The sequence below is a fragment of the Hetaerina americana genome, unplaced genomic scaffold (genome assembly GCF_022747635.1).
Source record: "Hetaerina americana unplaced genomic scaffold, ioHetAmer1.1.p SCAF_6, whole genome shotgun sequence".
NCBI classification, from domain to species: domain Eukaryota; kingdom Metazoa; phylum Arthropoda; class Insecta; order Odonata; family Calopterygidae; genus Hetaerina; species Hetaerina americana.
The window spans coordinates 82,354,393-82,369,628 of NW_027287205.1; the positions used below are offsets into that span (position 1 = coordinate 82,354,393).

General features: G+C 33.9%; 1 protein-coding gene across 1 annotated transcript in view; it reads left to right on the forward strand.

Moving 5' to 3' along the window:
- The window catches only part of LOC139695476 (uncharacterized), a 252,978-nt gene that overhangs the window by 218,932 nt on the left and 18,810 nt on the right, over window positions 1-15,236 (forward strand). Inside the window, exons 7-10 of the mRNA XM_071594262.1 lie at window positions 7,017-7,356; window positions 10,001-10,033; window positions 13,211-13,341; window positions 14,982-15,099. Of these exons, the coding sequence (XP_071450363.1) occupies window positions 7,017-7,356; window positions 10,001-10,033; window positions 13,211-13,341; window positions 14,982-15,099 (622 nt within the window). The remainder of the gene's footprint in view (window positions 1-7,016; window positions 7,357-10,000; window positions 10,034-13,210; window positions 13,342-14,981; window positions 15,100-15,236) is intronic.

The following is a 15,236-nucleotide window of genomic DNA, read 5'->3' on the forward strand; positions in this document are numbered from 1 at the left end:
TTCTTCTGCTTTAAAATGCTCTCTTTATGCTCCTGTATATATGGCGGGTACACTGCCCCGACTTTACGGCAAAAAATAATTTTTTCAGTGATTTAAGTTGAGTTTACATCATTCATAGATCCAAATTCAGTCACAGATCAACTAGACCCTTCAAATTTCCCATATCCACAATTCTACAAATGGCTAGGTTATCAGGTGAAAAACATATGAGAACATATAGTGATTAGCTTAATATTTAAGTTGCCATGTTATGACAAAAAATTAAAATACAGCAAAAAATCATTAAATTCTATGATTGAAATCGTCATACCGGCAAAATATTTTCTCAGAAGTTTACTGCAGCTTTAAATGAAGAAGTCCTTTACATAATTTAAATTTACTGCAGTATGTACCAACATAATCTAAAACATTCCATGTGACTCCTAGTATGTCGGATGGGCACAAAGCGATTGCATTATGAGGTGAAAATGCAGGGTCGTGAACATGTTCCCTTTCATTTTTATAAGGGAAGAAAATTATAAAATTTTCAATTTGGCGATACTACACTTTCCGAGTCGATGCCTTAAACCTCAAGCAATTGTTTAAATTCTCGACGATTGGGTCAACTGCCCAGAAGAGCGAAGATGATTTTCTAAATTGGAATGGCGTCATATACATGGGCATTTTTCGTATCTGGTGGGTAATCTCTAGGAGTAAAAATACATTTTTATTGCGTTGTAATCGGTTACTTGAGTTATCACTTCATCAACATTTTCAGTTTTTACTTAGCATCATCATATCAATTTCTAAACAATTCTTTACAAATGACAAAAAACATTTTTTCCTCTACCACGTACTTAATGACTCTGAAGGCTCTGCAAAAGACGGTCGAACACAAAATTAAATATTTTTATAACTCCTGGAAAATTATTATCGGTAGTTAAAAAAATTATGTTTTAATATGTATCCAAACCTATATTTTTTTCATGAATATTTAAGGTAATCACCTTTAAAATTATTTTTCTTTCGCACTGATTCAATGAAATGGATTTCAAGACGAAATGGTTAATAACACCGATATTAATATGGCGTGAAGGATTTAACGAGATGAAATAAGCAAACCTGGGGTGAAAATGTTTTTGAGCTCACTTTTCAAGTAATCTAAAGGTATTCGTAGGTTGCGCAAAAAATACATTTAAATGCATCTTTAAAAATAATGAAAACCTGAAGGGACTCTTTACGTTACTTCATTTTTTAAAATTTTAGTAAATTTAAATAACGTAGGATTACACCCCTTAAATTTTGAGAAATGGGCATATGGAGTTTTGTCGTAATTAGTTTATCAATAATTACGAATTCAAAGTATATGGCCTGGAATTGTTGTCGCCCACTAAACTCGGTCGAATCTGCTGGCCGTGTTAACCTTCTGGCTTTTACTGAGATGGACTAGAATGAGGTCCACCCTATAAAATCAATATCAAGCAATATCTTTTCTCAGACAATTTAAAACAAGTGATCAAATCAGAAATCGTGTAAAAACTTTATTTTGCTGCCTTAACTTTTTGCTCCCTAATAACGCCATATTATTCACCATTGAAATTCACCGGTCGAAGTTCCCATCGCTTGCAAATTACCGAAAGTTATTGTTGGTAATTTTTCAATCGAGAGGTAAAAAAGCAGCTATTTTTGTAGCATAAAGATATTAAACAGCGCATAATTATACTCGGGGGTTTGCATTTCTTACTCCTTGTAAAAATGGGCAATTTACCCTCAGTCTCTCTAACTCCTAATGTTACGTAGAGTATGGTCAAAAACAAACCTTTGCATTTCCACATAGAAACATTATTACACGACCAGGTTTCGTCACAGAACAGTATCGTCTGGTGACAAACTTTTATACGTAACAGTTCACTCATGTGTTTTCAATTTAGAGTGGGAAAGGTACTTCGCAGTGTAACTCTAATTTCTTTCTTTTTTGTTCATATAATGAGAATAATCATGCTACTTTTCCTTATATGGATATTGATTCCTTGAATTTTGAAATGTTCCTTTTAGCAGAATGGACGCATTAAAACCTCACTCTGAATACACAGTTACGCATAACTATGAAATTTCATTTTGACCGCTATAATGAGATACGGCGTTGCAGTAAATCGTTACGAGAATATTAGTTTACTTAAATAAATTCTTTTTTGATTGCAATGGATTAGCCTCGAAGGGAGAAGGATTTTTTGCCTTGAGCACACGATTCGTGAATTAATTTCATCTGTCAGTGGTGAAACCCAAGCCAGTGATTCTATTGTTTTGGAACGGTGGCATTTTAAATTGCCCTCGGATCCAGTACTCAAATCGGTAGTAAAAAGAAACCATTTCTCTTCAATATTGAAAAATATGATAATTATTTTCACATTCAGCATTGTTTTTGCTTTTTTGCTAATCTCAAATTATAGAGACGCATTTTTCTATATTTAACGTAAATCCAGATTTGGGAACAATTTTTGATTGCACAAGGAGCCTCCTTGAAATTTGCACAACTCGCAGGACTATGATTAATTCTAATATTAATGGTTTTTCTATTACTACTCATCACAAACAAACACATTCAATCAGACAACCCAAGTCAATATGCACCAGCTGTTGATGTACTTGATATGACACAAATAGAGAAAAATTTCCTTTACAAGTACCTAATTTTATTCCTTGAGAATGTAAGTTACGACAATGCCTTTCAAAATAATTTCTACTAACTTGATTTATTTATATTATTTTTCCACTGAAAAATTATTGACTAACTAGTTGAACCGGTTAAATTTTACTAATGGTTCTGTTAATCATCGGATTACCTTTTAGGAGTATTCTGAGATATTTAGTTATTGGTGTTTCATTTACCGTTTGCATTAAATTCTCGAAAATTAAGATCTAGATTCTAGTAAAGACTCCATCCCAGTAAAATGACATCACTCAATTAAATACGTTTACGCTTAAATTTTTGTTTATAAGGTGGAGTTAGTGATTTACCAAAGGAGATTAAAAGTAAGATTGCTTCTCACGTTTCATGTGTGCCAACAAATGCATATAAATTTGTAATTGTTTAGCTTTAATAAGTTGTTTGATTGATTCGGATTCTGACTGCTTTGTAGCACATAAAATTCCTATATTCAAGCATTTGCTAGGGGTAAACATTTGCTTAGTTTAGTATTAGGTTATTCACGCTTAAGAGCACTCTTCAGGCTGCACCATTAATTAATAATAAGCACTATAACTATGAGCACAATAGCTAGAATGTCACGATGGATTCATATATGGATATGAATAACTATGCACAAGGAAATTAGTTTGTTCAGAATTATTTCAAAGAAAGTTAATAGTTATTAACTTTCGGATGGAAAATAATTCAAGATGCATAGAAGAATTCTTTCCTAAATGTACAGTTAGCTCAAATATTGTATTTTTATGGATTACCTCGCCATTCGGACCAAATGAAATGATATCCTGTATACCCCCTGAGAAAAGATTTCGTTATCTTCAGAGATATTTTTCTTTATTCCGAAGATTCATAAAAGTGATTTCAATTAGATATATTCTGTGATTCTAGCAAACTTACGCGCCTTAGTGCATACATACCCGTGGCCACGAAGAGTTTTCCTAGCTCGTTATACTTTGTGGTTTTCGCAGATTTTTTATTTTATAAACGTTCATTCGTTCAGTCGTTTCGCTGAAACTATGTGTATTTAACTCAGGTGGGACAGGCAGCTCGTAAAAAATAAAATTATTTCACCCGATATTAAACGTTTTTCCTTAGTCCGCAATTTTATCGTTTTCATGAAAACAAATTTCTCTTTATTGAACATAAGATAACCCATGTCATCGAATCGTAACTGTTTCCGTGCACTGCTTAATTTTCACATAATACAGATTTTATTATAGATATTATAAATTTTAACTTTCTTTTTTCAACAAAACAATGGTAGTAATAGGTATGCAAACTGGACTGATTACAATATTTGATGGGAATATTTTGTGATTGATTACTTATATTACACGCTATGCTATAGGGAAATTCGTGAAATAACGGCCTGATTCGTGAAAAAACAGTCGGTATAAAATTCAAAACTTGTATTTGCAGTATTCATTCAATAATCGTATAAATAAAAGAGAATTTTTTTTTCAAATATCATGCCAATGGTGAATATTATTAGTATTTTTTTTATTTTCGCCACTGTTTCAGTTTAAAGGTCATCATGTCTGGTCGAAAATTACCCTTAACCGTGGAGATTTCAACGTCTGCACCAAAATAAAAGCACTCAGGAAGAGGTTACTTCAAGGAGCTTCATCTTTTTCACCAGTCTTATTTGTGATGATCATGACATTCGTTTTTCTGTGTGTTTAACTTTAACGCGAAGTTTTTTTTGCGATAACTCATCGCCTTGAGTATTTATCAGTTAAATTACTTCATGAGTCTCATTATTCAGCGTATTAATTTTTTAATGAATTCGTTTTACGTATCCATCTGCACACTGTTACGCACTATCTTTTGTTTCTGCACCATTCGCACTTCATTCAAATTATTTTTTCTTAATTTTCCCTCGCATTCAACATTTACAAAAAACAGCGATTATTTCCTATATTTTAATATCTCTACAAGGAGTAGGATGTACTCACAGCCAGCAAATGCATCCCTACTTACTTTTACAATCGTCATTTCACATCATCACCAGAAGTTGAACTTCTAACCCTGTATTCCACAAGACTTGTAATGGCATGTTTATGATCAGTGGTTGCACACGATTTGTTTGTATGACAAGGCAGATGTTTACACGGTGGAGAAACGTGTAATTCTATCAAGGTGATTTATAGAATAACATAAAATGTAATTATAAATATGTATCTTAATGCCCTTTCTCATAGATAAAATTTGTAATTTGTAACCCTGCAGTGGGTTTAAGTGTTTTGTGTGTAAATTTATTTCTTGGTGCATTCCTAAATACTATAAAAGGGATAAAAATATTGTCTTTGCACTTTTAGGATGCAGATTCATCTTGTGTGTTTATTTGAAATAAGAATGTATTTTTTAAAGTTATTATTTCATTTACGATGTCTTTATCCAAACAGATTTCCAACTGCTAATTTGTATGTTATAATTTATTTTGTATCATACCTTTTTTTGAAATGTTTGACAATATACTTTCACGTAGTTATGATACATTTTTGATGCTTAAAGCACATGCTTAGCCGTTCAGTAGTTTACTTTTCTCTGTCTTGTAGCTTATTCTTGGCTCGGCTGATGTTTTTACTCTGCAGAAATTTGAGTATAATCCAGTTATTTAAGTAAAATATTGCCGCACTCAATTCTCATATGAAGTGCACAGTCTAGTTTTTAAGGTTTGCTGTAATGCCCAGCATATTGCTATTCTATGCATTTCTATTTCTGGGGCTCGATTCGTTTTCAATAATACTGCTTGCTTTTCAGTTATTGCCCGGATAACCATGTAAATATTTCTTCTAGTTATTTGTGACAAATGTATGGTCTTAAGAGAAGATCCAAAATTTAAGAAATTGCAGGAAATCGCCTTGGGAAAATGTATTTGTCTTTCTTCACTTGTGAATTTCTACAGAATTGTTTACCATGAAAACTTAATTTGTTTAAAAGCAACATAGTAAGTATGAATTGTTGAATCATTACACCAGGGTTCTGGAAGATGTATTCTCGATATCAATGCAATTATACTGCTAATGAAGTTCCCTATTTTGAATCGCGTAATGAGAATGTTGTGGAAATGAAATAATCGGTGAGTTATTTAAGTTCTTATAGAGTTTTGATCTTAACTCATTGCAGAATAAAGCCATTTATATTTCTATTTGTGAAAGTATTAAACCTTAAACTAACTGTTTTTATTATTGGATTCTAAACCCCATTAAAAAGAAAATACTTTATGGTTTGTTTCAGCAAAGGCATGTAGGATAGTCAATATTTTAATGAGATGATTGAAATTTGAAGCAGTTTTCAAATTTTTCCTGTCCTACAAAATATGCAATTTTATATGGCCAATTCTAAAAGAATATGTGGGATAGTTGGCAACTAAGTGCAGAACCATTGCAAAATAAACACATTTCTTTAAAACAAGGTGCAATTTATTGCTTACTTCCATAATAAAATCCACAGATAAGTGAGGGATGGCAATATCATTAACAAACAAAAGTAAGAAGAGACTCCAAATTTCAGAAGGCAACTATAAGGTCCATAATAGAAACAAAAGCTAATTGTGGGAATATTTCAATGTTTAGCTATATTTGACCAACATTTTAATGGCATGCAACTGAGGAGGAAAGCATTGGAGATAAGTAAATAATAAAATAAAATAAATGGAAGAGGAGACTTTACAATAGGACTCGAAGCTTATTGAAAGATAGATTGAAGTTATTGAAGGACTCTGGAAGATAGATGAAAATTATCGTAGCTATCAGTGGGAATTCGTGCAGTCGTAATGGGCTGAGTATTATTTGCAAATGGCGTAAGAGAAAGGATATAGGTCAGATAAAATTTGAATATTGCTATTAAATTAAAAATTTGAGATAATAATATCATCGTCCCTCTAGACGATACGAGAGAAACTAAATTATTGCTGAACGAACAAATGCGTTAGTATTTTTTCTTTGTGGGCAAATCGAGATTATTGACATTCGATAAGTTTAAATTGAGTTAATAAGGTTTTCCAATCTATCTTAACTCGGATTATAACAGGCGTTAAAGTGGGAGAAAATATTAGAAAATAATGAGGGGAAAATGCTCAGGGTTTCCATGTCGTTCGGATTGTTCGTAGGTACACAAGCAGCAGTAGTAATAATTTCGTTTCCTTGCAAGTCTTCTTTTAATCCAAGAGATTAATATCCGCGCTGTTAAAAAGAAAAAGGGGTTGGACTTACAGTGAAAAATTCGAATTACAGCAGGAAACACGTCTGGAAAACTCTCGTGTGCGCAACTACCCACGTTTACTAACCGACCGCATTCTCTCTCTTTTCCTCCGTCACTTGGACAGCCGGCTACTCGGAAGACAGCGACTACACGAGCGACCTCAACTACCCCATCGGGCAGAATGCCAACTCGTCGGCCTCGCAGTTCCGCTCCGCAGCGCACCAAATCTGCACCCCGCAGCGCTCTCTGGAGACGAGTCGCGAGAACTCGTACGAGCGGGACGAGGGCCACGTGGGGGGCGGTCCCGGAGGGGGGCGGGTCCCCCCGCACGGCCCTGGGCCAGGGGGAGGAGGGGGCGCCATGGACCCTGAAGGATACTACGTGGGGGAGTCGGCTAAGAGGAGCGACACCGAATCCGAACCGCTTTACTACAACAGCCGGCCGAAAGATTACAAGGAGTACAGGTGAGTCCCCGGGGAAGTGACTTCTACGGGCGTCAGCGGCCAATTCACTCGCTTAAGTTTGGGCAGGGATGGACAACTTCTCCTACCAGCATTCCGGAAATTTTTACTGAATACATTAGGTATTTTAAGAAATAAAATTATGCCGTTAGAATTTTGCTTTTGCATGGAGGAATTACGAAACAAATTTAAAATCTGTTTTCATACGAAAATTATTTTATTTTCATTATAATTCAAAAAGAAATGCGCCAAATTTCTTCATGTATTTTTTATAGTAGGGGTTATGAAGTCCAGTCTGAGGTGGCATTCGGTGCGAGGGCACCACTGAAACAGAATGTGAAACATGTCGCCTAAAGGAAAAGACCTTATCACCTTAGATTCGAAAAATTTCGATTTCGATTCGATTTCGTTGCGGGTTCGATTCCCGCCTGGGTGGGTTTTCCTCCACCTAGGGCTTGGGTGTTTGTGAATGTGACCATTGTTATCGTTGTTAATAGTTCGATGTAAAGGCCAAGATGTGCTGTTTTCGGACTTATACTAAAGAAATAAAAGAAATTCAAGCCTTTCAGGGATTTCAGGCCATGATGAGAGTTGGCCTCGAAATTTTCTCGAAATTCGCGATTCTCCCAGACATCATTGGATAGAAGTTTTATTTTTTCATAACTGTCGTTCCACACGTTCAAAATGCGTTTTTTTAAAAAAGCACCAAAACATCTTTTCCAAACAAGATAATCTTAGCTATCTTGTACGTTATCTTTCACATTAAGAGACCAACTAAATATCATCGAAATTTATTAGTTAATATTGAAACACAAACTTTCCAACAAATTTAAAAAGATTGATACTTGTTTTTCTTGCATCCTTTTCGAAAAATTTACGCAGTTGAGTTATGTCGTACCTCTTTTTGATTTTTCTAATTTTCATTTTACCGAGGGTGTTAAGATTTTTCAGTCAAAGTTTTATGTTATCTTCTAAACACATGGGAATGGTGCACTGAGAAACAATTTGGCAGTGACCTGCATACTTAGAGAAGATTGCTAAAATATCTTTTCGTATAATTTCATGGATTACTTAATTTTTGTAGTTCTCACATTTTCACTCCTACTAGCAAGCAGAATAAGCATCATTAGCATACTGAAATGGCAATCACCCTCGGGAAATAGAAGTAATATGGAGTGGAAAGTTAACTTTTATATAATTTATTAACACGAAAGATTTACCCTAGCACATTGACTAAATTTATGAAACAAACTAAGGAAAACTGTGACAGCATAAATCTGTCGACCATTGCAGTGGCTTAATTCAGTCCGTAAAAAAAGATAAAAATTATAAGTACAACTATTACTTCAAACAGAATGGCTGGGGTTGCCATAGCTACTGACACAAAGGGAAGAACATCCTAATAACTAAATCATACTTACTCTATAACTATTACCTTAAATCCATAATCATATATCTTGTAGTATTCGCAAATTCTTAAAACTCTATCTAATATATGGTGTCATGTTGGTAATACTTTCATCTAATAGTACTTTTTACTAATAATTGGTCCTCCTATTATAAATAGCAAGTAATTTTCAATTAAATTAGTGTATAATTACATTACATGACCTTAGATTGCTCAATTTCAGCTCAAGTATTCGCTTATTCTACCAATTGCAATTATTATTTCCATTATTATAAGTGTTATTAGCGGAGATTGCTATTTTCTCCCAACTATGACAGCAAATGCTATTAGCCTCAGTAAAACAAACACTATACTTTGGGTTACTGATTTAAAGACGTTGGCCTAAAACTCAAAGCATAAACAATTATATAAACAAATAAGTCATAAACAAACATTAAACAATTATCTTTCCAGCCAAATGCAGCATAAACTGAACAGAATTTGTGACCCATTAATGCTTTATGAGCGAGGTCTGTGGATCAATATTAAATGCTATCCTAAGTCTTAAATGTGAATTTTTTTCCTGAAAGTGTCATCAAGAGTTTTTCTATCCCATAGGGACTGAATAAACACTACACGAAACCAAGAACATTTTTACACTCGCGAAGATGAAATCAGTTGAATTTCTCTCGTTTCTTGAGCGAGGAAGGTGTTTTTTTCCAATAGTTCCAGCAATAATACCATCACGTAAATTGCCATGGAATTTTATGGACTTTGAATGACGAGATAGACTCGTATGAGATTTCTCCTCATTATTTCAACCCTTCTTCACTCGAAGTCATAATTGGTTTTCATCATAGGGTTTCTTATTAAGGAGGACATTATAAATCATGAAGATAATAGTAAAACATACTCTTGTTACATTAAGTGCTTTTTTCATTGGTCAAAAATAATTAGGAATGATCACTGAATTTAAATATTGATTTTCAACATCGTAAAATTCCAAGTAATATCTTTCTAATAACGTTTCATGAAGAATGGGATCATATGTCTTAATGATATTCAATTGAAACATTTTCAAGCTACCGTCAAACGAAAGACGAAAATAAGCAATTAAATGGCTTAACCTCCGACATTACTAGTGGCTGGCTACTTTTTGTGCGTTGCCTCCGGCCTCGCTTGTCGCTTATGAAATTGAATAGTTGACGTGTGTCGTTCCGCCGCCATTTTTCACGTCCAATCTCTTCCATGCACGCCAAGGCGCAGGAAGAGCACTTGGGACGCTGAGGACAGGTAAGAACCACAAACGCAGGCCCTCCAATCGAGTGAGAAACAACACACGCATGAAACGCCACCGATCGAACGTGATCTATATAGATCTATATTTCGCACCTTTGATCTGCCCGCCTGTTACCAGTATTTTTTTGGCAATGTGTTGATGAGGCATGTGTGATCGCCTTTCTGCTATTTCCCTTCAAAAGTTAATCCATCTTATGACTCCTTTCAAACTGTTTTTGATCTTTTGATTTTTCATGTAATTGCCATGCTAAATCTACGTTATTTAGCATGATTTTTCTAGTCCACAGTCGCGAGGATATTAGGCCATGATGCTTCATGGTACATGTTCGTATTTTATGTAAATTTTATGTTTCCGGTGAGGATTTCATCAATAGCAAGCATATTGGCGAAGGCTATTTATTTCTTTAGAGCTTTTTATGATAACCAACATTTTTTTTAAAAATGACCAGATATTCTAGGAGTGGTTAATAATATCCATATTAAATTCTTGCCCGTTATAAATATAGAACTGTTGAATTAAGTCTTTGATTATATTTTATTAATGATGAATTGCCGAAATATATTTTGGAATATATTTATTTGTGATTTTATTTCCTTAGAAGCTAATTGAATTGATATATTTGGGCACAGAGTACAATTTAAATTTCCTATATAACTAAATGCAGCAAAATGGTAAATGAAGAAAAACATATACTTTTAAAAGTGGTTTAAAAAAACACAACATTGGACGACTTTCTGGAAATCTATATAAAGTTGATTTTCTGGAATAATTCTTAAGTATGGCATCTAAGAGAATAGTTGATGTGTTATGAGTTCAAACAGCTCGCGGCAGTGGACTGCCCTATTACGCCCTCTGGTGTTTGACCCCTTTTTCAGCCCTTCACCCATCTCCTTCTTTAGCATGCAGCTATGACATGATGTGCTCTGCGAAACTTTTCAGCAGGAGCAATTTCAAAGAAATAATTGCGTGGCAGGCAATATGATGCACGACTGCTTTTGCTCGTTGCAAGCACGGTGACGGAAAATCACTTGTGTGTGTGTGTGTTTTTTGTAATTCTCTTACTTGCATTGCACAATTCATTTTTCATTCACTGTTCATCTCATCTGGTCTATATTTTAAATTGGCAAGCAAGTCTATTAAAGCAAATGAGTAGTGTCCAGCGACTGTATATAAAATAATAATTTGAATTTATAATTCATTTACATTTTGGGTGAAGTGTATGTGAGTTTTGTGATCTCATCGATTTGATTTCAATTCTAAAAGTAGTTACTGTCCCTTCATTAGCAGTGTTCTGTTTCAGGTTTCCCCTTGCCGTGGCTTGACATATCTGCTGTTCATTATTATTAAAACTAGTATTCCGAATATTTAAATTGCTTTCGGCACCTTGAATAATTATTTAAGCATGATTGCATCCATTATTTTTTTTGGGAAACAATCCCTCAATTTACAAGGAGTTTTAAGATGCATTTAATCATTCAGAATTCAGTGTGCAAACCAACTTTGTCATAAAATATTATTCTTTTGGACCTGCTCATTTCATTCTTTTCATGGTTGCCGATATCTATGAGAAAGTTTACCAAATCAGAAATAAACTTGATTTTTCTGGAGATTATGAATTCAGTACTTCAGTTATCCTATCCAAAATTGAACCGTTGGGATGGGCCACAAAGTTATTCATAATGGTATTTCGAGTAGCTAAGATTAAAATATTCAGGCACAGAGTAAAATTCAGAAAGGTTTTATCCTTCTTTAATTTTCTAACGTAATCAGTTGTTCTGAAGCACTTTTTACTTATGCTGCCTTTGTAAATAATTTCTGTTATCGAATTATCGAAGCATGGATATTTATATTTTGTATTAGAAGTATTTCATTTAAAACTTAGAAGCGTATAATTTTGGCACTTCAGTTTTTTTCGTCTTCCTTCTCTGCAGTCATGCATTTCGCAGGCAAAAACTTTTCAAACGCTTCAGTAAATTAGATGCAACTATTTTGTAAATAGTTTTGCAAATAGTTGTACATTCTTGCAAATTGCAAGAATGTACAACTATTTGCAAAATAAATCTTGTTAACCTGCTCATTGCAATTAAATAAGATTCATTTTGACGCTATTTTATTTTCAAAATTGTGTTGGAATATTATTGCGCATATTTTAGCATTGCATATCGCCTATTTAGCAATTATTTGCCACTTTGATTGATCACTTTTGAGAGTATCACGTTCTCCCACCTCGTATATTTTTGTTCATAGGCACATATATTAGGCTTAAGAAGGTGTATGTTTTAGCATTGAATTATTGAGATATACGTGTCATCCACAAAAAAAGAAAGTATCAATAAATCAGAATGTTAATCCTGTGTATGAAGCACCACAGTTTTATGCTCTCAGAAGGCTTCAAATGTGGATATTATAGTTTAATTGTGAAAGAAGAAGTATTACGTTTGTAATTACATCGGTAATAAACACCATATCTTAAGGGTACATATACATAGTTCGTCGTTTCTTTGTGACACATATAACAATTTATCCGAAGACGGTGAAATGTTTACATTAAGTTTCAACGTATTTTTGCTTACATTATTTTTGCACATATTATATTTTTACTCTACATTGTAAAACAATACTCAAAATTCAATTCCTGTAGCCACAAAACACTTAAAATTGGCAGAATGCATATAACATGCATTGCATGTTTTTTTCATGTTACTTTTGGGCATGATGTATAAATTTATATATGTATGTATTCGGACCTATATTTTTTTAAATATGGATTGTATTTTTATAATTGAACACTCCAAAGTGTACAAAGATTCCATATACCATTGTCCCTTTTCAGTCGGTTGTATTCGCAATTTTGCATGGAACTAGTGCTTTGTCATTTACTTCATTGTGTTATTTCCATTGAAATCGATAATTTTCTGAGTAAAATAGCTGATACGTGGATTTTTTCTGGAATTTTTTTTCCTGTGATTTTCCAATTAGTACTGTATTTCTTCAAAGTAATTTCAATATCCTGCCAATAGTATGTATTTTCAATGCATATTTTGACATCATATTGCTTATTTATTACTTAATACGCTTCTCATTCAAGTACTTGTTAAATTATTTCCGTTATCAGTTTTTTTTCTGTTTTTTTTCCCCGTGCGCACAATTTTACTTTCGAAATTCCACAGCATGGACACGTGGTACGGAGGAAGCACGGGGTACACGGAGTACCCGAGTACACTCACCGGCAGCAGCACCGGCGTATACGGCGCCAACGACGGCAGTGACGGTTACTACTCCAGCAGTCGGAGGACCAAAGGTACGCATTTCTTTTCGCGGGTTTCTGATATCTGGCTTAACTCTATGCAATTCCGTAGCTTTAGATGAGACATCCTTAATTCATGTTTAGTGTATAGTCTTTACCCATCATTTCCAAGAAAAACGCATCACCCTTTTCGAAAATTACCTTTGACCCTCGGGTGATAATGTATATTTGTGTTGAAAATAACAAAGTTTATATTTATTTAAACTTCTGCGGGTAATATTAAAACATTCGTTTTCGTATTCAAGTCTTTTGTTAAGGATTACTAATCAAACTAAATTTATTCCACCATTTTAAGTGTTTACCGTTTAATTATTATGACTTCTTTAATTATATCTAATTCAGTGATGTAAATCTAGGTTTGTGCTTGCAGGTATTTTGCCTTGAATGTATTGATTTATTATTTTTCGTTAATTTGGAACCAATTTAATGGTTTGGTATTTCTTTGTTTATTTCAGAAATTAACGTGTCGATTGTATCGTATATTTACTACAATTTTTTTAAGAAATAAATCGTTGATAAATCTACCTTAAATAAGTGCTAAGTACTTTGATAGAAAACACTTTTCGCGGCAAAACGCAAAACTAAAAACTAAAGAGGCTGTAATTGTCAAAATATCAACGAAATTCTTCGATATAAAACAAAATATATGCTCAAGCACTCTTGTGATGCATTTAGTGGAAATGATATTTAATTCTTTAATTCTGAAGAATAAATTCATCCACATTTCTTTTTCATGAAACAAATTATGTTCTGAAAATTTTATCTTTCTCCTCCTTGAGAGGGAGGCTTCTCAGGGATGAAAACCTTGCTAACTTTACAAGTTTTGTTCATAGGAAAACTGGACTTAAAAGATCTGGAACCAAATGATTGAGACATAAAGCATTTTATGCATAATAGGTCTGTCATTCATAATTTGTCTGGAGTTAAATTTTTTTTAAATATTTGATTTATTTTCAATAACTTTGTTAATGCATTCCTGGGTTCGTACCCTATTCTTTAAAGCATATAATTTCAGTATTATATCCTATTTAATTAATAAATCCTGTATAGTATCCGCCGTCACTTTGTGGAAACGATTCATAATGAATAAGAATTACGAATATATATATATATATATATAATATATATATATTTATATAATATATTATGAATAAGAATTAAATTAAGTAATTATTATTCATAATAAATCCTAATATTCAAATATTATTCATTGGTGCAAAGCAAGTCAACCTTCCATAGAATTTAATTTGTAATGATGTCTAAACGATAAATACTCCTGAATATAAAAACGCGAAAAATATCTCAAAAAATATCCATTTTATAGAATGATTCTCACAATAAATTGACCTGCTAAACAATCCGAATGGAACTAGTATATGATATCCGTTCCCAAAGCTCCCTCCTTTAAAAAAATCCGTTCTCAGTAGTTAACGGCCAACTGGATATAATTTAAACCACTAGGTCTTACTTTTATTGACATTGTTATATATTTCAGTACCCTTGAAGTTTATTTCATTTCGGAATACAAGTACATTAAATGGGCAATTGCAAATGTTTTGGACCCATTTGCAAAATCCTTAACCCGTGGGCCTTAATCAATCCTCCGTTTTCCTTTTTTTCTTCCGTGCTCGCAGGAACAAACCGACGGCCGAGTCTGGAGCGGCAATCGACGCTTTACGACGACCAATGCTACGGCGACTCCTATCAGTCCGGTGGAGTAGACGCATACCAGCAACCGGCTCCCGATAACAGGTACCACGGCTCCACCACCTGTACCATCATCTCTCCCCCGCCACCCCTCACGGCACCCGCCGACCGCCAGTCTCACCATCACCAACTTCATCACCACCATAGGCACCAACAACGCAGACCAATGTCTGCCATTCCCT